This window comes from Sesamum indicum, linkage group LG5 (genome assembly GCF_000512975.1).
Source record: "Sesamum indicum cultivar Zhongzhi No. 13 linkage group LG5, S_indicum_v1.0, whole genome shotgun sequence".
In the NCBI taxonomy this organism is placed as follows: domain Eukaryota; kingdom Viridiplantae; phylum Streptophyta; class Magnoliopsida; order Lamiales; family Pedaliaceae; genus Sesamum; species Sesamum indicum.
The window spans coordinates 6,443,671-6,468,877 of NC_026149.1; the positions used below are offsets into that span (position 1 = coordinate 6,443,671).

General features: G+C 36.0%; 1 protein-coding gene across 3 annotated transcripts; it reads right to left on the reverse strand.

Annotated features, from left to right (window-relative positions):
* LOC105162146 (N-alpha-acetyltransferase 35, NatC auxiliary subunit) lies at positions 216–22,619 on the reverse strand. 3 transcript variants are annotated; one of them, XM_011080109.2, is made up of 16 exons: positions 22,285–22,616; positions 19,080–19,147; positions 17,642–17,797; positions 17,380–17,547; positions 16,174–16,324; positions 14,297–14,376; positions 12,266–12,541; positions 12,039–12,182; positions 8,712–8,846; positions 8,340–8,438; positions 4,948–5,004; positions 2,354–2,558; positions 1,849–1,970; positions 1,283–1,351; positions 860–958; positions 216–793 (listed from the first exon to the last, which is right to left on the reverse strand). In XM_011080109.2, exons 1-16 carry the CDS (start codon positions 22,406–22,408, stop codon positions 554–556), a joined length of 2,193 nt encoding a protein of 730 aa, XP_011078411.1. In that variant the 5' UTR covers positions 22,409–22,616; the 3' UTR covers positions 216–553. The 3 variants fall into 3 exon arrangements, with proteins under 3 accessions (XP_011078411.1, XP_011078412.1, XP_020549433.1); XM_011080110.2 differs by having other exon boundaries at positions 1,849–1,967; positions 22,285–22,614; XM_020693774.1 differs by lacking the exon at positions 860–958 and having other exon boundaries at positions 22,285–22,619.

The following is a 25,207-nucleotide window of genomic DNA, read 5'->3' on the forward strand; positions in this document are numbered from 1 at the left end:
CCTATTTATTGGTGAAACTTCGTAATATAAGTATTTACAAAAAATATCCAACTTTTTGCCATACCAATAAAACAGGCATGACTTTCTGCACTGGACAAAATATTCAACCGACTTCAGAGGAGGAGAATGAAATGATGTTTTCGCACAAGTATTTAACAGTGAAATTCCTATAAAAATCCACTGACGAACTTGGTAAACAACTAGTAGGTCAGAAATAATAACTGTAAAAGGATTATGCAAAATATAATGAACCAGAGGCAAGTCAGTGCCACAAGTTCACAGGCAAGAGAACGTCTATTATATCCAGTATTCCAACTCTGGTGCTGAATATACTTTATAACCTCTAATGTTTGATTTATCCCACAACAAATGCTATAATGTACACTGTCAACAATGAAAATGACCTTTCTTTAACAGAATAACACAATTATACATTTTTTTTCCTTGGGGGTTGGAGATAACTGTTGTAATACGGAAAAACTAATGCTACAGAAACAGAGCTCAACAACTCAAATGCCATAGACGTATAAGAGATTTCAAAATTTCGAGATCATCAAGACCTCTTCACAGCAGCAACAGCAAAGTGTGGATGGTGAATGAATTCAAAGGAAATTTTAAGTGATGGTTCGAGAGTGCCTAACCGGCAAAGCAGGTTTAGGGCAACGCAGTTATGTTCTGCCACCTGCTCTATCCGGCGAAGTTCTGCCATTCTGTCAGGATCATTAGCAAAATTACCCCGCAGCTCCTTTGCCATCCTCTGAGCATCCTTAAAGCAGTTGTACTCGGATAGAGTCTGCCAAATGAGATACTGGTCAAAAGTTGTACAAGATATTTGAGTAGTCATACCAGAAATACTTACAGAGAAACGAGCATGAGCTGTAGTCTCCCTAAACGAAAAGTAAGAGGCATGATCAGGAAGGCAAGCTTTCTGTAATAGCTCAAAGTGTTGGATAAATCTCTGAGAAAACAGTGAATATAGCAAGAGTGTGTCATCTTCTATGATCTCACTGTAATAAATACAAAACCAACATACCAAATTCCAAAAGACTAACATGTGAAAAGGAAAAAAACCTCTCCTTTGCACAGCATTTAATCTCAAAGCACAAGGATTTTGGCTGACTGGGAAAGGTTAGGTCTTTCCCAGTAAGCCTCTAACAATCAATTGACCTATGAATAATATATGACGTTGAAAAATTTAAACAATCAGCTACTTCATAAGCATAGCATTTTTATTCCTTAAAACATTACAGAGGAGGAACATGAATAAGTAGAAGAAAGATACCTCCTGCTCAGTGTTGAAAGGACCCAGACAGAGAAAGATCTTGTTTTCATTCCTTAGAGAAGCAAGCATCTGAAATTTTGAACAGTTAGAGATAGTCACTTCATTTAGACTACAATCTGTCTGCAAGTAATAGCTGTCCATAGTAAGTAATGATAAGGCCTTCAGAGTTTAAAGTTTATCAGGCCATTGCATTGCCATGCTGGCCATGTTATATCTAATTGTGGCATTAAACAATGATAATCCTTTAAAGTCAAAATGGAAGATTTAAAGTCCTCTGACAGTTATTGAACTATACACCAGGAGGACCATCCCTGATAACATGACTGAATTGGCTGCAATTAGATGAGTTTTGAAGGTTGCTAAGCATAGCATCTGTAAAGAGGACTGACTTTACAAACTTTTACCTATCTATATTCATTCTTTCTTCAACTAACTCTTCAGTCGTAACTCTTAGTTCACCTCACAAAATTAAACCCAGCTGTCTAACACCACCAGACAATACAGGACAAGTGATCTCATATTGGTTGAGAATATAAATTGGAGATTTATTCCCAGAAGATAATTACCATCATAAGACCTTCCGCAATATAGATGTAGCACTGGAGTAACAAGACCGAAGGTGGAATCTGATAGTCTTTTCCCACATCCTTCACGAAATCTCTCTTCTTTTTTGATTTTCGTCGACCTGCTTAGGTAGCTATAAAAGATCAATATCTGGCATAGCAACTTCTCTGCAAGCTAAAAAAATTGGATAGGAACATTGAGCAACACATTAAAAGATTCATAATGACAAAATCTCCTGTTATATTTTCTTGAATTTATTATTAAAACCAAATTTTCAATCAGTAAGACAGAAAGATCCTGCATCAAATCTAGTCCTAATTTTTCAGCCAAGAATAACTAAAACACGGCATCACAATTTCCCAGCAAAATATCTTAAAAAACTGAATTTCAGGTTTATATCAGTGAAACATGAAGTAGATCAGATGCAATTTAGACATGATAAAATTTGCAAATCTTTGCCCTCCTGTTTATGTGACAAGAAAGAAGAGAGAATTAACAGATACTCACTGGAGTCATTGCTCAGCATCATTTTGAGATGTGTTTTCTCCGCAAGTTTGATCAGGATAACATAAATATACCAATACACCATGCAATATTCACTGGTGGAATATAGCTCTAACTCAAAGCCTAGCACAAGGAAACGCAAAGCTATCCAATATGTTTGCTCTTCAACCCAAATCAGGATGTGTTTGCAGATCTTTAAACACAAGTTCTGCAGGAAGGAAATAAAATCTCTCTTGGATGAAAATGCATATGGGCATAAAAAACTTATTTATATGATTGGCAAGGACCACCAACTGGTGGAGAAAACAGCATCATATAACTTTAACTGTCTTTGAACAGGGATATTACCTCCCTCAACCAAACTAAATTGCAGATCTCATATTCATCCCAGAAAAAATAATAGGTATCAAGAAAAAAAATCCAAGAAAAACAAAACAGCAGATATAATAGGACAAAACTGACTAAAAGTGGGCATAAAATGAAGTGCTCTTATTTTTTTGATATCCTCATTCAAAAGGCAAAATTAACCAAATAAGAACATACTGCATTGAGCAAGCCCAATAATGCAGGTAGATTGGGCCTAACATAGAACTAGACCTAAAAGATTAAGCCATTAAGTTGTAACATACACTAGAAAATAAAGTCTTCCACCTTACTTTTTCTTTCAATAAGTAACACAATCACATTGTTTATTCATCATTGAGGAAAGCTTAGCAATCTTGCCCTCAAGTGGGAACCCTTGCACATTAGAGATCAGGTTCTTTCTTTACCAAACTAGCATCAGAACTCTTCAAAACCCAAGCAACTGAAGCTTATAGGAGGACATCAAATAGGGAAGGACAGTTTTTTCTAATGCACAGTCCTCGATCATGAGCTGCTTTGGCAATACCCAGTCAGCTATCACTTTGGCAACCCTACACAGGACCTGTGCTCACCTATTTACCAACTTTTGTAAGTTGTTCATCCACACAAGTAGCTCAGGCATCCGTCTTCATCATTATGAAATTCATCCATTAATACTTCTTGAGCTCATAAAGATTAAAACATCTTACTCTGTCAAGAGTTCACAAACTTCATTTTGCAATCCACGCCTCAAGAGGACATAATACAATTACAAATTTATTGACACAAGACAGCTGAGTACAGACTTCCAAATAACTAGCTCCAACCACCTTCAGGTATAGTATCATGCACCGAGCCCATGGTACCCGCTTACAAACCAGCGCAGACTAATTGTGGCCATCTTCACTTTGTGGAAATTGTTAATCCCCATTATCAGAGAAGCACATAGTACCCACTAAAACGAAGCTTCACAAAATCCATATTTCCAATCAATAAAGGAAAGTCCAACATGACTAATTATGTGAGTAACAAATAATAGAATACATTGACTATAAATGGAATGCCAATAAAATAGTATATCCAAGAATGATTCACCAAATTTACAAGGAAATCCTCCATCGACATGAAGGGGTTCATGGGAAGAATTGCGGGAAACATTATAGTCCTTTAGGAAACTAATCAAATCCATCCCAGCTTTAGCTAAGACATGAGTCGATTTCAAAGGACTAAATATAAGCATGATTAGGTAATTTTCCAATTATGTTTTGGTAATAATTCAGATCTATGTTATAAGCAAATGCAAACATCTTCTCAACAACTAATTGTTGTTCGAATCTGAATTAGTAAAATCCATGTGAGTATGTACTGCATCGGATGAAGAGCTTGTATTATTACCTGAAACAAATTTGGAATTGGTCCACTATCCTGAATTGGCATCTTAAGAAGGAAAAAGAGGCTCGTCCTTTGTAGGATGGGATGATGTAACATGCAAGATCAGGCGTTCATAAAGGAGTACAGTAACAAAATTTCTGAGAGCAAGTAATTTCCATCATGTTAAGTATTGGAGTCAATTTCTCTCATAAGTGCATACCACGAAAACTCAAGCATTACATTTTATTTGGATTCTTTTAATTTTTTGTGGCCACCTCAAGCCTGGAGCACAAATCTCATGCATCTTGTATTTTTATAGTTTAATTCGTAATGGACATTATTTTGCTCCAAGGTTTTTCTAATTGTTTTTTAAGGGATTTGCCATTTAAATTTGGCTGCTTGGTCAAACCCAAAGTATCATTTCTCTGGTCATTTAATTGGTATCTGTTGGCTCCATGAATCCATGCGCCAGAAGTCCAGATTCAGGCAACAAGGTTAACATAAGGTATGATGTCTTGAGAAAGACTCTGTTCCAATCTTCCCTTGGTTAATAAAACACATGATGTTTCTGAAAATCTATGAATATCAGCCATAGAATTGTATTCCACATATTTGATGAGATTCTATTTTTATGATTGTTTGTCACAGAAATTACAGGGTCTTCTGCTACAGGGTGTGCACATTGTAAATGTGGTTCGTCCCTGGTTATGCAAATATAGGGAAACAAATAATAACTGAATTATTTATGAACCAAAGTTACAGGTCTCGGTATAACAACCCTGTTTCTCAAGTCACTAACGAAGTATCTGAGTCAATAGCACTAAATAAATGACACGATAATGACAAGTGAATGACACATAATGCTCAAAGATCCGAACAATTACCTGATCTGTTGAAGTATTTGTGATATCCCCGAACTCTTTTCTAAAAGCCAATTCAAGCTGTTCAGGAAAAATGCAAATTCTACAAACATTAGTCAGCACCCAGGAAAGGCTGGTAGATCAAACAAAGAACTCAAGTGTGAGACAACAAAATTATCAATAAAATATACCTGTGGGATTGATCTTTTTCTTTATAGAATTACATGTTTGGAACTAAGATTGTTACCCACAACAAAACTATAATTTCTTAGCTCAATATCATTGTTTAATTAACCACTTCTATCAGAATAAATATATTCAAACTGGCCCATTCTTGAAGCTACTGTTAGCCTATTTTGGCACTTGATCACTTGCATTAGTTAAAGGAAAACTCCATGGTGTCATCAGTACTTGGAATATCATAAATTAGCCCAGAGTTGTAAATATTTATATAAAATAACATGACCTCCTCTGTAAACAGCTGAATTACTTTTTGTACCCCAATCTTCCTAAATCACAGAAACATCCCATCATGGTTTGCATCAGTTAACCAAGTTGCCCTTGTATTTGAGATTCTGATAGAAAATGAGGACATATTCAAAAATTCCCTATTGTGCCCTAACCCAGTCAATTGCATCCTTATGGGTTATACATCAGAGTTAGAAGAGGTTGCACGAAGTTAAATTTTGATGGGGGCAATGTATCATTAACAACTTTCCGTATAGCCTTTACTAGCTGCTTATCTAGCTTCTAATCCACGTACTTTCCCATCAAATTTCCGCATCATTATTAAGGCCCAAAGCAAAATAGAGCACCAACCCCACATGCACACCTAAAACCGCTATACACCAACTTACAGTGAGACTCCCATGATATTTCAAGAATTTCAGCCCTCTGTGAGGCTTGCTTTGACAAACTCATACAGTCCTTGTTTTTTCAGTTAGCTCTGAGAGTTTAACCACATTTCAACAATGGTAGAAATGGAAAGGGATCACATCAATTTATAGGCTGAAACCACCCTTAAACCACAATTGTCTCCGTATTTGCAGGTTCTGGCTGTTGCCAGTCACAGTTTCATGATGAAACCACTATAGTTCACAGTGCTATCCCAAGTCGGAATATACAAGGAGATTAGCAATCAAAATCCTAAATCACGTTGCAAAAGGAAGTATTATGCGGATATATAAACCAACAAGTAAATTTACAATCTCAATGTGCCACAAATAATGTGACTATTGGATGAAATAATAGCCACAAATAAATCAGATAACATAAAATGATAACAAGTATGCTCATAAATCAGATAATGAAATGTAGAGAAAAATGGCCACAGAAATAATATTAAATATCCGACTCGCGTAGTTAATAAAATAATTAACCGACAATAAGAGAAATTAAACACTTCAAATAATAATTTTGGAGAAAACCAGGGATTCCATAAAAATGTGTAACACCCAAGCAAAGTATTTAAACATGTAGGAAAAAGGTGGTAATGTACATCCCCACTACTAAGAACTTGGCCCAATCATGTTCCACCAAGTGTCTAACATCATCCAACATGGCAATGTCCACAAAGTTTCATGCACGAAGTTGTACGGACAGGAACAGGCCCCTTATCCACATATGGCTTAGACGTGCCCTCCAAATGATCACAAGGTGAAACCTTTCCTAAGCATGGCACTGGAGCATTCCTGTAAACCCCCTTGACCCAGCTGCATGTTCTGACACACACTAGGACACAACTGAGCAAGTATCTCATTCTTCCTTCAGAGCATTTACGTTGGTTCACAGCCCAGCATAGGTGAAGTACACATCACCCAGATCTGTAGGCACCCTCCAAACAACACCCATCATACTACCCACAAAATTAAGCCAGCGATGCCAGCAACACTTTGCAAGGCATGTCACCAAGACCGTCACTACCATTTCACAGGATTCGGGCCAAAAAGCCATGGGTCAGACTAAATCAACACCAAGCCGTAACAAACCTAAGATCCAGTGATGGGGAGCCCAAATGGCACCGGGCCATGTAGGGTCCACCACAGTAGACCATCCCTCAGTGCACCCATTCCAAGTCATAGGCCCAGGAAAAAGACCTTATTTACAAAATAGATATAGAAAAGTTGAGAAATCACACCCTATGATGTCCTTAACCTATTCCACATCCAACCCAAAATATATTTCAAGTTCAGATGGTGCACAGTGTCAGTATCCTGTCGTTGTGCTGTGTCTCACACCCACAAACAACACCATCACCCGTCTGCATCTAGCTATTTACAATTCTGATGCCCCAAACCTTTGTTTGCCTCAAATGCATAAGACCAGTGTCCAATATGCTGCCAAGTACCCCATATCATGGAACCAAACATTTGAATAATTTTCAATCGACGCCTTGTGTAAGCACTATCATTCACTGAAGAACAAAAGCTAGTCGTGCCAAGCTACCAAACATCTAGGGGAAAATGCACCATCTCAAAGCCAGTATACATGTCTAATCCATCAACCACCCATCAAATACCTAAAGAGATCAACTTAATTTCAATGCTGTGGAAAAAAAATATTTAGAATAATAACTAACTGTGCTAATATATTATCCTGCAGCTGCTCATGGGACAAATTTACATTTTGAACCATACAGTATGTAATCAAAATGTTTGCAAAACCTTTAGTTATTACTTTAAGCAGCCTCTTAGCAAACCACTAGTTAAACCCATACCTCAAAGACGTGCATACTTACTAGAAATCAAAGCTGCGACATCTACTCTTAAATTCCTCCCCACTCACCCTTTTCTTTCATTTGTTTCTTCTCTTTTCTCTCCTTCACTTTCCCTCTTCTTTTGTTCGAGTCTTTTGGGTATAACCTGCAAAAGCCTGTTATCTTTTTTCTTTCATTTTTTCAATTAGCTGATATAGTTAATTAAAAAATTAAGTTTATTATTGATAAATATCCAATAAACTACTATGACTATAGATATGGTGTATTTTGCAAAATGCATATATTGAATAAAAATTAAAATTTTAAATAAATTAATAATTATAAATATCATCAGGGACCGGTCTAGGAGAAAACCCAAGACCCTGCACGGACCCCGAAGCATCTAAAAAATTAAATCCCGTCCCCTGACCTTCTGAACAGACCCACTAAGGCAGAGTCCGAGGCAGTACCCCGCTTTACTTGCCATCACTAATTTGAACTCATAATTATACAAATATGCATTATTTTCCCATTAACGAAATTGGCACAATTCTTTGCTGCTCAACAAAGACTTGAAAAGTATAGAAGAAGAGACTCAAAGTAGAAGAAAAATGAAATCATAATAATCAATGCAATGACAATATGGTGGCCAAAAAAGCATGGTCATGCAAACCAATGAGTTAGAAATGTATAATTCAATTGAGCAGCCACTTTGACAAACCTGTACATATATTATTCGCCAGTCCTGTAAGATTTTCCCAAGTTTACGCCTTTGCCACGCTGTGTTAGTACACAGGATTCTAAGCAAACTGATTAATAACTGCATTCCACAACCCATGATTTCATTAGGTTTCAGTGTCTAAATAGTGTGCAGTGAATTAGTTAAAGCAGGCAAGTAACCTAAATAGCAATAGGAGAAAACTGATTAGCAAATACTACACCAGCTTGCAAGGCGCCCAAATGATTTACCAACTTAGGCATGTATTTATTATCATAAAGACAAATTCTCAAAAATAATATTTGAGTTTACAATTTAAGATTGTTTAAGTACACAGGAAAGCTTTGAGGATCGGGAAGGTATCTGGAATTTCACCTGCCCTAATTGTCCAACAGTTTCATTCTTCTGGACATCATGATTCTTTGCCCCTTCGGGTAGAAGGGCAGCTCTGCAAATCACAGCGAACATAGGTTCACGTCCATAGAGCTTCCCTTCTTGTACCAGCAGAAGCTGTCCATAGCTACCAGCATTAGAATCCATTCACATGACATTTGTTCCTTTATCAGCCAAATAACAAAAGGAACAATATTGAGAAGTAACTAAATGTACCATACAAAACAAAGATTTAAAACAAATATGCAGAAAAAGATCTTCCGTTGAAAATTCCATTGAACAACCAACAGAAAAGGATAAGAACCATAATATTTCAGAAATAGGCAGCCAGTCAATTAGAGCAGCTCTCTAAGAAAAGTATGTTTTAGTACACGCACTAACCTATTTGTAACCATAAAGCCATCTCCAACCTAAAAGTACAGTTGTATTTCAGATAGGTTCATTTATATTATGATCACACAGGGCACGACCAATCAGATTCACGAGTGAGCTGGCACCACCCTAGAGTTTGTGACTTGGGTTGGAATGGTAAGCCAACTTTCGGGGAGTTTGTCAAACCCTGCAAATGTAGGTTAGTTTCAGGATGGAGTTTTATCAGTCAGCAGAGAGGATGGCAAACTTTTTCTACTTCCCCGCTCAGGCTGTTAAGGGCTAATACAAGACTTAGGATGTAGTGGAAAGAACAGTACATTTGGGCTAAATATGTTTGGTTGTATGTTTGACTGTGAATGTGTTTAGGCTCAACATAAGCATAGGTATATATTGCACATCACATTCTGGGTGGCAGATGAGTCGAGCCGGCTAGACTTTGAGCTCGACTCGAGCTCGAAAAATTCGAGTTTTGAGTCGAGCCAGCTCGAGCTCGAGCTCCTATCGAGCCGAGCTCGAGCTCAAATCTAGGTGTTCACCAGCTCGCGAGCCTGGTGAATATTTTTAATTTTTTTTATATATTTTTTTATTTTTGAATTTTTTATATATTTAATTTTATATTTAATATTTGATCAATTTTATAATCTGAATTGACCATATATTATAATTATTAATCAATATCATATATTTTAGTTTGGATAATAATAAATTATGGTACTTTTATTTATACATTTGATCTTTATATAAAAATAAATTTAATCAACAACTTAGTAAACTATAATATTTTTTATAATTAAAATTATTATAATATCTTTATGTTATATTTTAATATATATTTGTATTATGTTATACATTTTTTAAATTGACAAGTAATTCACTTATGATTTTTTATTATTTATAAATTTATGTCAAAATTTAGTAATTCCTATGAATTAATCTTCTAATAATAATAATAATAATGACGATGATGATGATGATGGTTGAACAATTCTAATTATTATTTTATTATATATATAATGAGATTAAAAAATTTAATCAATAATTATGATATCTTAAAATTCGGGCACCCGATTCATACGAAATTTAAATATATACGAGACTATGTCCATTAGATCATATCAGACGGTATGATTTAAAATCACATGGTCTAATTCAACGATACACCGTCTTGAATGATTACTCTTATGTTTCGAGTACAATATCTCGACATCCGTATATCCAATAAGTCTAAAACTTTACCAAACGTATTTTTCTATAAGTTTAATCATACCAAACGGTCTGATCTGAATTTTGATGGCCCGATTAACCTATGTTGTTCAACAATGTAAGATGATAGTTATAGCAATGTTATACTAATATTTATAAATATATAAATTTTACAGATTGTGAACATATATTAATTTCAATTATATCTATATAAAAATTTATGATTCGATCTCATGATTTAAAATAATAATAATAATAATAATAATAATAGTAATAGTAATAATAATAATAATAATAATAATGGTAATAATAATAATACATAAAAAGTCAAAACCCATTTCTTTCTCTCTCTATTTTTCTCGTTTCTTCTTTCTCTTTCTTTCCCTCTCTCTTTCTATCTCCATTCTTCTTCCTCTCTCATTTCTTCCCCAAACCCATCTCCTAAACCCCTAGCCCCAAATTCATGGCAACAACTTGTTTCTTCTTTCTCTTTCTTTTCCTCTCTCTTTCTATCTCCATTCTTTCTCCTCTCTCATTTCTTCCCCAAACCCATCTCTTAAAACCCTAGCCCCAAATTCACGCCAACAAGGACGGCAAGTCGGCAACGAGGACGGCGACGAGTACGGCTTCCAGGCTTCCATTTCTTCTCTGTTGCATCTTATTATTCTTTTTCCGAGTTTGGGTGCTATTTTCTATAACCAAAACAAGTTGAAGAAAGGGTGAAAGTTCATGACTGTTGTAGCAGAAGTTGAAGAAAGGGTGAAAGTTCATGACTGTTGTAGCAGTTTATATGTAAGATAAAAGTCCGATGTCTGTACGAATTTCAGTTTCAGATGGTTGTCTTTCTCCTCCATATCTGTTGAAGCTCTTTAATAGTATTCTGGTGGTGTAAATCCAAATGCAAATTGCTCGTCGGCTCGAGAAATCGTTCTCGAGCTCGAGTTCGAGCTCGAGCTCGACTCGTTGCCAGCCCTAGTCAGCAACATGGATCCTCGTCCTGGTAATAGTCATTATAAAGTCGAACCATAAAGGTCTAGATACCTTGATACACCATTTCAGGTGTTTTATGTCAAAGTCCTTCTCCATAATCTCAATTAACACTATTTTTATGAATTATGGCAGTATAAGGGTGTAAAGTCTGTAATTTAGGGTGATCACCTCATCTGAATGTGTATTTCTGCAAGCTAAAAGTCAATTACTACTTTGTGAATATGCTCATTTCTCTCTTTGGTTTCCAATGATATCATCTTATTTTCATCATCTCCATTATATGTAACTTATTTAATATTCTGTGTGAAGCTTATTTTAAGTCAAGTCCCGTATCACATCTTTCCTAACATTATACTACTGAATGAGTCCTTATTCTTATAGATACTGTCATATCACACACTATATTTCTCGAACTGAGGTAGGTGGTGGGCTGTTTGGAAGGGTATTCCATTAAAAAGCACATCCAAGAACATCCTGAATCCAGAAAGGCATAAAACACAAAATACAATACCAATTATCAAGCATCCAGAATAGTTTCTGAGCCAAAAAGCATTTTAGAGGACCAGTCATCTTTTAGGAATTTCAAGAGGCCAAAGTAAATGTATAATTTCATTGTATTAGCCATCTTTTCTTTTTAACTCTTTCAAGTGAATACAATTCTGAAAGAATCAAATGCAATAAGGCTTGGATCAAACTTCTAAGCATCAACTGGAATTTCAAACAAGAACAGAGCTAGGATTGGACCTGGATATAAGCTCTAGCCACCAGATCTGGTTGAAGCTTTTGAAAGTCAACCACAAAGCGCAAGGCACCTTCAAAAACAGGATCCAAAGAGTAGGAACATATAATATCTAGGTCATGAAGAAGCTTCTGGAAATAATTAACTGCCTGGTACAAGAAAATAAAAAATAAAAAATCTTCAAAATCTGAAAATGTAGCACTAAAAGTTCTGTCAGTTATTCGACACTAACCTTAGTCCAGCTGAGTAGTTTAATTGCACGGGGTGGAGTTGGGGCAGCTGACCTACTGTTTAGCGTAGAATCGAAACCAATTGGTTGACAACCAGATGCAGTTGTTTTATCTTCTGCACCATCCTCTAAAGTTCCACATGCACAGTGGTCCCTCAAAAATTCTGCTGACTTGAGCATGGAATCTAGCTCACACAAGCAGGAAGTAATATGTTTCTTGGCCAACTCCAAGCCTTTGCCTTGAGGTCTCCTCATACATGTTAGCACATGGTAGAGGTGCTGAGAACCCAGAAATTTAGCAAAATGTTATTGGAGTGAAAATGATGGCCATCACGAGCGAAAACATCCACATAGAACTGAGAAGGGTAGCTCTTTTCAAAGCACCAGCAAAAATAATTCCAATAACTAAATAATATGAGGAACCAAAATTATTGCATGACAAAGTTACAGAAGATATTGGAGTAACCCAGCATCTCTTCAAGGCAAAGGCAAAACCAGCACGTTGGGAATTAATAGAACGTTCATTCTTTTGATTCCTGTCATATACCTGTTATTGTTATACTACATGAAGAGCAGTGTATTTCAATTTTCAGAAGTTGATCAACTTGTAAGTTCTGATCTTAGTGCTTTTAGAATTCTTAAGTACATCCCGTCCAATTTTTGGGTTATTTTTGCATTCTAGCATCTATCATGGGAGGAAAATCTATTGTCAGGAAACTTGGTTTTACATGGTTGCTGTAGTGGAGTACATTCCATAACACATAGAAGAGTCATCAGGAATTTCTAGCATCTTCAAATAGGCCTCTTGCAGTACTTCGACACAAGTTATGTTCTTTTCTTTCTGTCATCATCATCATCACCAATAATCAGTTTTCTTGGTTGAATTTGTCCCTGTTAGAATTAAATCAAGTGCAAAATCATATATTATGGTCAGGAAATTTCTTCATCTTCTCTGGCCTCTGCTCCTTTATTGGAGCAGAATTTCTCCATTTTTCCCCATGGCAGGGTAAGTTCGAATGTATTAAACCCAATAAATTTACATCAAGATATGAGGGGTAGCCCACGAAGATATACAAAAGTAGATTCTAAGACAAAACCTATAATAACTCAAGGAAATTTCAAAGCGAACCAACCCAGATCTACAGATTGACATAGGCAGATAACATTCTCTACTCAACCACAAAGTAATCATGTTTTGTGGGACTTCTACCAATGGAACAAGTTTACATCTAATCTAACTACATCAACAATCACTTTTTGAGGACATATAGCATCTGCATATGAATTCCTATACATTCTATTATTTCTCTCTTGCCCAAAAACAATAAACAGTGGAGGAATGTTCACCATCTATAACCTAGGACAATCTCTTTTGGACCTGCTATGCCCTCACATGGCAGTGGCATGACATGGGCCATTAAAAAGCTGATGAAATTACTCATGTCCTATAGTTCGCATCAGTTTATTTCAGTATGGTCAGTAAATGAGGATTAAGGAATGAGATTAGAATTCTAGCCCATCTATTATTTATCATGCACATTGTCACCACAATACACTCCAATCAGCTATGAGTTTCCAGCCTCTTTCACGCACTTGCGGACAGACTTGAACTGGGCAACAACCATCAAACATGTTATGCTCCAAAAGTGCACGAAATCAAACAAAAAGAGAAGTAACATGCTTCATCCAAGAGAAACAACATATTTACTATGTTAACATACTGCAGCAACAGAAAATGGCATGCAAAGTAACAGAGAAAGTGGTCCTGCGGCTAATGGGAGCTAATGGAGTCCTAAGAGAAGCTGCTAACTCTTTAGAGCTCTATGAACCAACCGAGAGGCCTCTTATAGGACAGATAAAGAAGAGACAGCAGGAACTCAATAGCTCTATAGCTCAAGAACTCAGAAGGAACATCTAACTCATAGCTATCAAGTGGAATAAATTCATGGTCTGCACCTAATACATAGATACTCAGGAATGTTTTAAATTTATATTTTTTGAAGACAAAAATTCAAAGATAATACAACATAGGACCTTACGAAAGCGTAAGCGGCATAAAACAGCTTTGCAAAACCCTTCTTCAAGATCAAGATTAGTTTGCAGCGGCTCCACATCTGCACAAAAGCAGGCAGAATAACCTTCAAACTGAGATCCAAGTAGAAGCTAAGAAAGGTAGTAGTTGCACAGCAAGCAACAAGTTCAATCAATTAATAATTAATATCAACTATAGATTGGCATAACGGAATCATATTGAAAAAAATAAATGGAAAAAAGAAAAGCCACCCAGGGAAAAGGTACCATACTGAACTGAGGCATTATTCGCAATAACTAATTCATAGCAAAGTATCTAACATTGGGGATAAGCATACACCATAACAGAATGTATACTAATTAACGAAACTCGCTGTGCACATGATCTATATCAAAATGAAAATGCATAGTGAACTGCATGTAAACAGAAAGTTCAAATAGGTGATCCTGGTTGTAGCTTTAAGTAAATAGAAGACAACATCATTGGTATAGACAATGAAACAATCAAAATAAAGGAAACACGCAGAAATATTTCGCACAAAATAGAAGCTTCATTGAGATAACTTACTGCTCAAAATAAATAATTGAGTTTACAGTCAATTATCACTTCAAACCTAATTCTTATACTCCCTCTGTCCCAAATTCATCACCTACTATTTCTTTGTTTAGGATGTCCAAACTCCAAAATGAGACTACTCCTCCGAGAATGAATTTTGTCCTCCAAAATACTCCAAATTAGAGTATTAGTGAGACACCAACAAACTCCCAACCACTATGTTTGATGGAATTTGAACTCTCATCTAAACTCCATCCAGTCGAACAGGATACTTGAATTCCAGAAGAGGAAGTAAGATGTTTTAACATCATCAAAATTTGTTCTGATTTCTATAATACAGATGCTCAACAAACATGCATAAAAGGGGTAAATTTAGTGTTTGTTGCTTTCAGATCATTATTGTTAATTTTAATTAGTAATATATGTAGTATCACAATAAGAATTTACAGTTCTTGTGGAACCTTCAGATCCATAAAAAGCACTTTGATGCTTACAATTAAATATATAGAGAAGATATTAAGAAAATTATCTTTACCGGATTGCCTAATGCAATTTCCAACCACCAGTGTAATGAACAGGCTATTATTTTTCTTTCTTTTTCCAATTACCTTACCACTGCACTCAGGCATCATTTTACAGAACAGATAAATCGCGCCAAAAATACTTTCCGACTCTTTTTTTCATTAAGAAATACTTTATGTAAATTCTATCAGGTGATTCTCTCAGCTTGGTGAACAAAGATCTTTTAAAAAAATGGTTGATTAGTATAATAATAAACAGACGGTCCGTCAAACAGGAACTACTAGTGTGAAGTCCCTAAATATGAGTTAGAAGATTAAGGAGAGAATTATATGCTATGAGGCTAAACCATCAATTACAGTCCTCACCTACCGTTCAAACTCCAGCACAAAAAAAGACCTACCCAAAGGTACCACGCTTATCAATTCTACATGAAGCCAGGTAGACGCACTTACTTAAGACATTGATATAGCAATTTCATGATATACACCTGTTCAGATTGCAGCACTGCTGTCATGATGGAAGTATTCACTTATAGACGCCAGTGCCAGAATAAACTTATCAGGTACTTAATTGTCTAAGAAAAGTAGCGATACATCAAGAAGGCTACTTCCTTAAGTAGCTAATGAAAAGGTAAACAGGTGTCAGAAACTTTTCCCACTTAGTTCCGAAAGAGAATTTCTTGTTCCCAACTTGATATGAATATAATTCTTCTCACAGAATCAAAGTGGTAAATATAAAAGCAAACAAGAACTTCTTTATCCAGGTAACATTTAAAATATCATTAAGACACATGAATGCTAACCTTCTAGAACTTTTCTTTTAGATAATGGTGCTTTACAAGCCTTTAGTTGTCGAGAAATTGTTTCTTCCACTGCATGTAGCATTGATAAGCATTTATCATCTCCATCGGCCTTTAATGGTAGACCATAAGCCATAGTGAAAAGATCTTCTTCCTGTATTCCGATTTATTAATTGATAATAATTGAAAGCATAAAAGAGAAAAATTTAAGACACCAGCATGTGATATGATGCAAAGAGACAGCAATAATTCAATTCAGAAGGCATCATAAGCATGTTATTTTAAGTAATTCTTCCTCTTGCCCCAAGAGTGGAAGACAATGTCATAAAAATAGGAACAAGTTTCAGCAGATGAAGCAACAGTTCAACATTTTTCAACAAGCATACAACTGTCCGAATGCATATCAAGCATAGATATTCCATGATATGCACATTAAGTTTCTAGAAGTCAGATCAACTTTGTTATTTATCTATCAAAACCTTAATACTTATTTTTGCTGTATATAGCAGCCTTCATGGGTGGTGCGTGAAGGAGAAACAGAAGAGTATACAAAGACGGTGGAAGGCACCTTACTAGTATATCAATCTTTATTATGGATAATATGCATTCATACAATATTAAGCTGTCATTAATATAAATAAGATAGCAGTTCAAACTGACTGCATATATTATGTTTATGTGATCAGAATTCAGAAATTATTCCACAAATTACAACAAGAGCTACTTGCAATGCAAAGGAGAACTAGCGAAAAAATTGCAGCATCATATGAGCCCATCAATCCCGTTTACTAATGTTCTTCAAAAGTCCTCAGAATGAATGGAGGTTCATGATACTTTCACCACACAACTCCATCTCTCAGGAAAAGAAGATTCAGTTAAGTACTTAGTTCATTTATACATAATACATGCATATCTAACAGCTGAAACAGAAAGAGAAGATTCACTGAAGTATTTAACTACTTTTCATTAACAGCATGTGAAGAAGTGAGAAGGCCTATGGTACTGTTGACAACTCTATTTCATTGAGGGAAAAGCTACAGATTCATTGAAATACTTTACTTCATTTAAGTGCATTTGACAATAAAATAAAAGTTAAATTTTTGGTTGAAGTACTTTCTGTAAAAGCATCATCAACAAAGCATATGTTTATGATACTGTTGATAGAAATCTATCTCAAGGAAAAAGCTAAGATTTGTTGAAGTACTTTACTTCATTTGTGCGTGCATCTGAAACAGCTGAAACAACAGTGTTGCAAGTTGTTCGTATAACTCTACAAAAAGAATGCAGCAGAGCATGAAATGACGTTCTCTCAGGTCTCAAAAGGTAGATGCAAGAAAAAACAGTTTGAGCTAGTGACCCTCCTTTATGCCATGTTGCCTGCATCAAATTAAATGAACAGATCAGAAAGGGCTTTTCATCACCACTCCCGTACTACTATTTAGATTCTCCTCAATTGTTCTATCAGCAATACCTCACAAGCTAGAAGATGATCCATTATATCAATAACACGTTGAACGTCCACTGTTCGATCAAAGCTCAATGGGATAGGAGCAGCACCACTGTCAATGGCTTCATCAACAGAATAATACGTAGATACAATACCTGAATCCATCTTTGGGTCCATTATCTAATTCAGATAGATAAAGTTCATAAGTAAAACATGGAACAAAATAATCAGGAAAACAGTAAGAAAAAATATAATGCATTATGAACTGGTTCTAATAACACACTGCCAACCAGTGTGCAGTGTGAAAGAAAAATTTTGTCATAACAAATTTGAAAGCACCTGTTTCTGATTAACAAAGACAAAAGATCTGCTTAATAAGACACTGAGACATTGACACACACATTCACATAAAATTTAAATACTGGATAAGCAAGCAAAAATTTTCCTTAAAATGGATTTACAATGAAGCAGGAAGTAAAACCATTAAGCTTTCATCGCCAATGAAAATTCACACGTGAAAAGACTTAGAACATTAGCAGGTATATAATTTTCTATGGGTGCTCTATAGACTATACCCCTCCAAAATTCTGTCTAACCAGTCCTCTAACCAATTTTCCCCAATTTTCAGTAACTTATAATGTAGAATTAGGAATATGCTTGGCATTCTATTCAATTATTAAACCAGAAAGAGATGGATATTGCTTTAGTTTTCCCCATTATCAGACATAAAACAGATGGATTTCAGGTAACAGGTGGTTTAGTTGCTACCACTACACAAGTACTATATATAATTATGTGACAAAGATAATATTAAGAAAACCATTTCTTGTATCGAAGATCTGAAATATAATCTTCTAAAGTCTTATCAAACACATCAATTACTACAATATAGATTCTCCCCGGATGTTGATTCATCAACCTTCAATAGTTAATGTCAACTCTGAAACCCCTAAAAAAATAGTTCCATTTCTTTAAGTTGTTCACTTGAGATTGCAACCACATTTTAGTTTAAGTTTCCAGAAAATGAGGCATTCATCATAAAGTAAGGCCCATAGCCAACTCTCACAGACCACAGCTATCTATAAGAAGACCAAAATAACAAAGCCAAAGAGATTGGAAGAACAAACACCAACTTAATTTACTAATAGAAGAGTGAAGAATATTCTGATTCAGTCATTCTCATGCATGAAAATATTATCTTTTCTTAAAAGAGTATATTTCAGTCATATCTGCTAATGGAAGCTTTGTTTGTTTACCATTATTTCATTGTTATGAGAATTGCACGATGAACTGATTGCACAAGAAATTGAAATATCTCAAATCACCTAATAGTGATAACAATTTTGACACAACATTTTTTTCAATTACTTGTGCTTCAATTAGTCTTCACCTTATCACACTTACAATATACATAAATTAAACTTGCAAAATCTCTGTCAATGTCGAAGCAAAAGCAACATACCTCTAAAGCAGACATGGCAGCAAAAAGGTTAAAATTCTCTCCACTTATGAGCTCATCACTTCGAAGATCTGTAGCCAGATTACAACAATGAATATTTTTGGCAGTTGTCTTGTATGTGATCAAGAAGAACACTAACAGAAAATTAAAGCAATCAGATGTGCTAAAACTAGCAGTCAAGTCAAATGTGGACGGCATACTGAAGCAGCCTTTTCCCAGCCCTAATCAAGCGCTAATATTGATTATTGAGTGCACCCCAATCTCTAAAAAATAAAGGAATTTCCAGGAACAGAACATTACCACAAGACTTAAAATGAAACCTAATATGTGTCTCATTTTCATTATGTCCTTAATATTATATTAAGAATTTAAGATTTAACTGATAGTTATAGAGTACAATAGTAAGTTTATGCAATGGGGATTAGACATGCAAGTATGTATTAGCAAAGAATATTCATGCTTTATTAGATCCCGGTTTTATAAGAAAATAACAGAGTTTTATTAATACCCTAAAAGCAAAATGTGAAATAACACTTTCTTCCAATTTCATGGCATTCATCCATGCTCAAAGAATTTGTGACTTGTTTTGGTATGAAGGAAAAGGCAGTCAAACCAAGTTTCATTAACATCAGAAGCTACTTTGTTCCCTAGAAACCATCCCATTATCCAAATGATTCTAATTAAGCAAAATAAGGAAGGAACAACCGAACAAGTATCTTAATGAGTGTGACAGCATTCTCTGGAAGTATTAGAGCGGGTTTTTAAACTTGGAGGAGGAAATGAGACTAAGAACATTGAAGCTGGAAACCTACGACACTATGTGGAGAAGAGTTGCAATTGTGGTAAGCTACAGCAAAGAGTAGATTGCATCTGGGGTCAGCTCCAAGATCCATATTACTTTCTTTGTGCATAAAATAGATTAAGGAAATAAGGACACATAAAGAGGTCAATGGAGTATGAAATTTGCAAATGATGTTATCGTGGTTGAACTAAAAATATAATCATTTTTATATATGGATGGCCATAAAGAACAGGATTCAGAACTAGTCAGACTAATGTGAAGAAAATAGATATGAACTTCATAATACCTGCATAGAAGCAGTTAAGATAAAGGATCATGACCAAATAACAAACAATTTTCACATTTGATCACTATTATTCAGGTCAGAAGGGAAGCTAGAGCAGACTTCATACAAAAGATTAAGACTATTTGGTTATCATTTGTAAGAGTGCAACAGATCAGCAAGATATAAGAGAAGGGCAGGGAATCAAGGAATAGAATTTACAGAAGTCTGAATTTAGTCCAAGCAGAAAACATAAGATGATTTCATAGTGATGCAAGAAGAGATTATCTACAGACATGACTAAAGTAGCAACCACCAAAACACAATTTGTTGAATTATTAGATTTACGTTCTGATGTCACAAGTTCAAAATTCCTAATTTTCATGCTTAAAAAAAAATGGAAATACTTTGAGAAGAGAAATTTGGACAAAACAGATAGGATTAAGTGTTTCTATACAGCTTGCATCTGATCCAGTCATTGACACGGGTGACTATAGCCAGAGAAATGGAAATTGCTCGGAGATGGAACCCTCTAAATTTAAAAATGAAATGAACATCCATCCGACTGACCCAGCATGTGATCAAGAAACATGTGAACCCAACTCTAATGATCTCATTATTAACTTGGGAAAGGTAAGCCACTTCTGCTACATTTGTTGATTATCTTTCAGATCAACCTTATATATGTCAACAACTTCCTCCCAACTAAGCATCAGCGGGAACTACCCTAGCGAATCTAATGCGTTTGGTTTAACATTTTCTAGTGATAAAAAGTGAGATATAGAGATCGATCTCATGGTGACCTCTCAACATCTGTGAGGTCCAGGTCATATGATCCAACACTCAGTATCACATAGTTCAGTCAAACTTAACGGCACTAAGTTTACCACGATTAATCTGATGACTTGCCCAAACAGAAAAACCATACGAAGAGAAACAACTTGGAATCAACTGATAGGATGCCACTTAATGATTCTGCCTTTATGGTAGAACCATGGAAATTATGGAACAAGATTGACGAAGAGATCAGTGTAGTCAACAACAAATAAATTTGATATAAGACCTCGTGTGTTGATTCAAGTTGAGCATTCTTGTTCATGATACTAACAATAAGTCAAATATCACAATAAAGCAACTTATCAAATAATAATTCGGTTAGCCAACCAAATTTGGCGCATAATGGAGTTTTAGAAAGCAGGCAAATCGCTTCATCTTCTTGTCGTTTCTTTTTTTTTTTTGGTTAGTTTGGTTTACAACAATAAGCTTACCTTTCATTTAACTCCATTACCCAAGCAATATGGATGATGGTACAGTCGCTTATCACCACCTTTACCTCTCATAATGCTTCTTCCCTTCTTCAAACACATTGTTATGAACTTATGGTTTTCTGATGTAATTTCAGACTCAGAACCAGCCATCCCCAACTCATCAAGCACAGCTAAATAGGTTCAGCCAAACACCTCTTGTAACTTCAGGTCTAACTGATATCCAAACTTAAACTAGCTTACTAGAAGTAGAAATTTCCAATCTTTATCGGCCTACTAAGTAGAATATTCTGTTATACTTTATCAACTAATTGAATCAAATCACCACCAAGTTCCCCAAATACCCAAATTTCAATCCATTAGAAAAAAGAGAGTTTTATCATTAATCATTAATCTGTTATTAGAATACCCGCCTGTCAAGCTTCCCAAAAAGAAAACAAAATTATCATGAGTACCACCTGATCTTACAATAAGCATTATCAGAAAAAGAGAAAAGTTTGTCCAAAAACCCAATAACAAACTCCAAAAGTTGAGTGAGACAGACAGTAGAAGATACATATTTGATATCTACAATATCACATTTTAAATGAAACCTTATCTAAGCTCCAAAAGCTTCTTTCACATGAAATCACATAAACTGCTTTCTAAAATGGAAACCCTCCACTGCATTAGTTGCATCATAGACCATACAAATTAATTTCACTAGCTTCCCCGTCCACTGAATACTTTGTTTATTATACACAGTTCGCAATAAGGAAACAAGCAATCCACATTAAAGAACAATAAGACAGCAAATATTGTAATCCTCTAAATCCCATTCAAAATTCAATAAAACAAGCAAAAATGACCGCATTAAGAGTGAGAGAAACAGAAACAAACCGTTGCAGGCAAGCCGGAAGAGGGACGAAACGTCCGCCCAAACCGTGTCGTTACCGGAAGGAATTGAAGGGCTAATTGACACCTTTGCATCCTCCCCTCTCTCAGCTTCACTCTTGTCGGCCATCAAACTTTTCACCTCCGGTTTCTGTACAGTGCGAGAGAACTGCGAGGTTTGATTCTGAATTCGGAGGTTTATTTTCAGTCAGTGCAAAAGCGCAGTGAAATAGAGAGGGGGATTTGAGTCAGTGTGGAGAGAATCTGTTTTGTGGCTTTGGAGTTCGGTAGGGCACCGAATGGGTCGGATCCGGAAATACTCTCTTGTACTCTTTACATCATTTTTATCTTTTTTCTATTTTTTTTTTTCTGAAAATGGTTTTATTTTCATGACTCCAAAATTGATTTTGGTTTTGCAAAGATGGGCATTTCTTTTATCTTTTATTTTGGGTACTTCCAAAGATTTTTGGGAGGTGAGAGGTGTAACAGGTTCATTAATTTGAGATACTTGCAATCGTGGGCGAGTCGTATTGTTATCAAAGAAGAAGTTTGTGCACTCATAAGGCCGGTGACGATGGAGGAGGTCATGCTTGCATTCTTTGATATTGAGAGGACAAATCATCGGGACCGAATGGCTACTCGGCAAGGCTGTATAAAGCAATATAGTCAGTCATTGGGGAGAAGGTAACTTGAGTAGTGCTGGAGTTTTTTGCCACTGGACGACTTTTGAAACAAGTTAATACTACATTCCTCGCTCTTATTCCTAAGGTACAAGTCCCTTCTACCGTTGCTGATTTCAGACCTAATTCATGTTGTAATGTCCTTTATAAGGCTATTACAAGATTTTAGTGCAGCGACTCAATAAATATATTGGATCAAATTATTAGCCTCTCTCAAAATGCATTTGTCCCATGGAGATAAATAGGAGACAATATTTTGTTGGCACAAAAACTTTTTACCGGTTACAATAAGCATCGCCTTCCCCCAAGGTGTGCCTTGAAAGTGGACCTTCGCAAAGCATATGACATGGTTGAGTGGAATTTCTTGATTGTTTTTTTGTAGCTTTTTGGCTTTTTGGTCATCTTTATTTATTGGATTGAGGAATGTATTTCAACAACGGCACTTTTTTGTTTGACTGAATGTTGGTGCACATGGTTTTCTCATGAGAGCTCGTGGTCTTCGGCAAGGGGACCTTATGTCCCCTTACTTGTTTGTACTTGTGTTGCAGGTACTACGCTTGATTTTTCAATAATTAATTAAGAAGGATTTGAAGTTTACGTACCATTGGAGATGTCGCGAACTAGGGTTATTTCAGTTGTGCTTTGCTAATGATCTCTTATTTTTTTGTAAAGTGGAGGAGGCCGCTATCCGTTTATTTCAGAAAGGCCTTCAAATGTCCGCATCCTTATCTGACTTACATGTCAATTCGAGAAAAGTCAATTATACTTTCAAATCAGCTCAAGGAGATCGGGATTGTCTCCTTGGTATCCTCCCAATTCAGTATCTTGGTTTGTCGCTCTTATCCTCCCGGCTTTCCGTAGCAGATTGTAAGCCCTTATTTCTAAAGATTGACCAACGTATTAAGAGATAGTAGGGACTTCAATATTCTTTGTTGCACGTGTCCAACTTATCAAATCTGCTTTCACAGCGTTGAACATTTAGTGGGTGATGACCTTCATTTTGCCTAAAGGGGTCATTCGTGAAGTAGAGAAGAAAATGCGATCTTTTTCTTTTTGGAAAGGGGCGATAGGAAGCGGTTATTCCAAAGTGGTGTGGCAGCAAGTTTGTTTACCGCATGATGAAGGTGGCCAAGGAATTCATGATATAACGACACTTAATTATGCATTCATGAGTAGACACTTGTGGGATGTTATCTAAGGTCGTCAGTCTTCAATTTGGGTGGCTTGGATCCATTAGTTTCGACCTCGGGATAAATTGGTGTGGACAACTAGCATTCGAACGAGGTCTTGGGGATGGTGCAAATTGCTTCGTTCGCGAACATTACTCCTACCACATGTTGATTATCAGATTGGTAATGGTGATTCGTTTTACTTATGACAGAATCCATGACACTTGCTTGGTCCACTTATACACTGATTTCCACAAGGCCCATAGCTTACGAGTATGTTTTTGGAAGACAAGTTTAACACCGTCATTAAAACAGAGGAATGGAACTGGCCACTTATTACTTACTTGGAGTGCTTAGAGATCTTACACTATTTACCCACTCTTTATGGGGAAAGTGATAAGATCATCTGAACAACGGATGGAGGGACATTCACGAATGCAGCTGCATATAATCTATTCCATCCAAAAGGTCCCAAGGTAAGTTGATTGTCACTACTCTTGGGCCCCTTCAAGATACCTCATAATTCCTTCACCATATGGCTTGCTATCTTGAAAAAATTGTCAACATTGAATAAACCGTGGCTTCATCACCTTGATGGGGCCTGTGTTCTTTGCATTGGTGGACAACAAGAGACCCACAATCATTTAATCTTCGTTGTCGATTTTCTTGCCAATGCATTGATTTCATAAGCAAGCATTTGCAGTTATTTTGGCACAACCATGATTGCAATGTGGATATTAGTTGGGTATCGAAGAAATGGAGAAGAAAGCACGCTGTCAATGCGGCTTAGCGAGCACTACTCACTTTGCTGGTTTATCTTATATGATAAGAACGCAATTGGAGGAGATTTTAGTAGCAGGATCGACTGCCCTTTACCTTAGCCCGAATTGTAATAGAGGAGATTAAGCTGAAAATTATTAGTGCAGAATTATCATTCAATGCACAATTGCAACTTATGGATAGTTGAGGATACCTTGGCCTAGGACGTTAAACACTAATGAGGCCTCTAGATCTTGATTGTATTGTACAATTGTATATTATTGCACATTTATGAAATTTACCGTTATCGGAAAAAAAAAA

Bases quoted from the DNA above. Each gene is read 5' to 3' on its own strand.
- LOC105162146 (XM_011080109.2), bottom strand. From the start codon at position 22,408: ATGGCCGACAAGAGTGAAGCTGAGAGAGGGGAGGATGCAAAGGTGTCA. The intron at 19,148-22,284 runs GTTTGTTTCTGT...ATCTGGCTACAG, and splicing joins CTTCCGGCTTGCCTGCAACG to ATCTTCGAAGTGATGAGCTC. The intron at 8,439-8,711 runs GTGAAATTCCAG...TGTGGAATGCAG, and splicing joins CTGTTGGACAATTAGGGCAG to TTATTAATCAGTTTGCTTAG.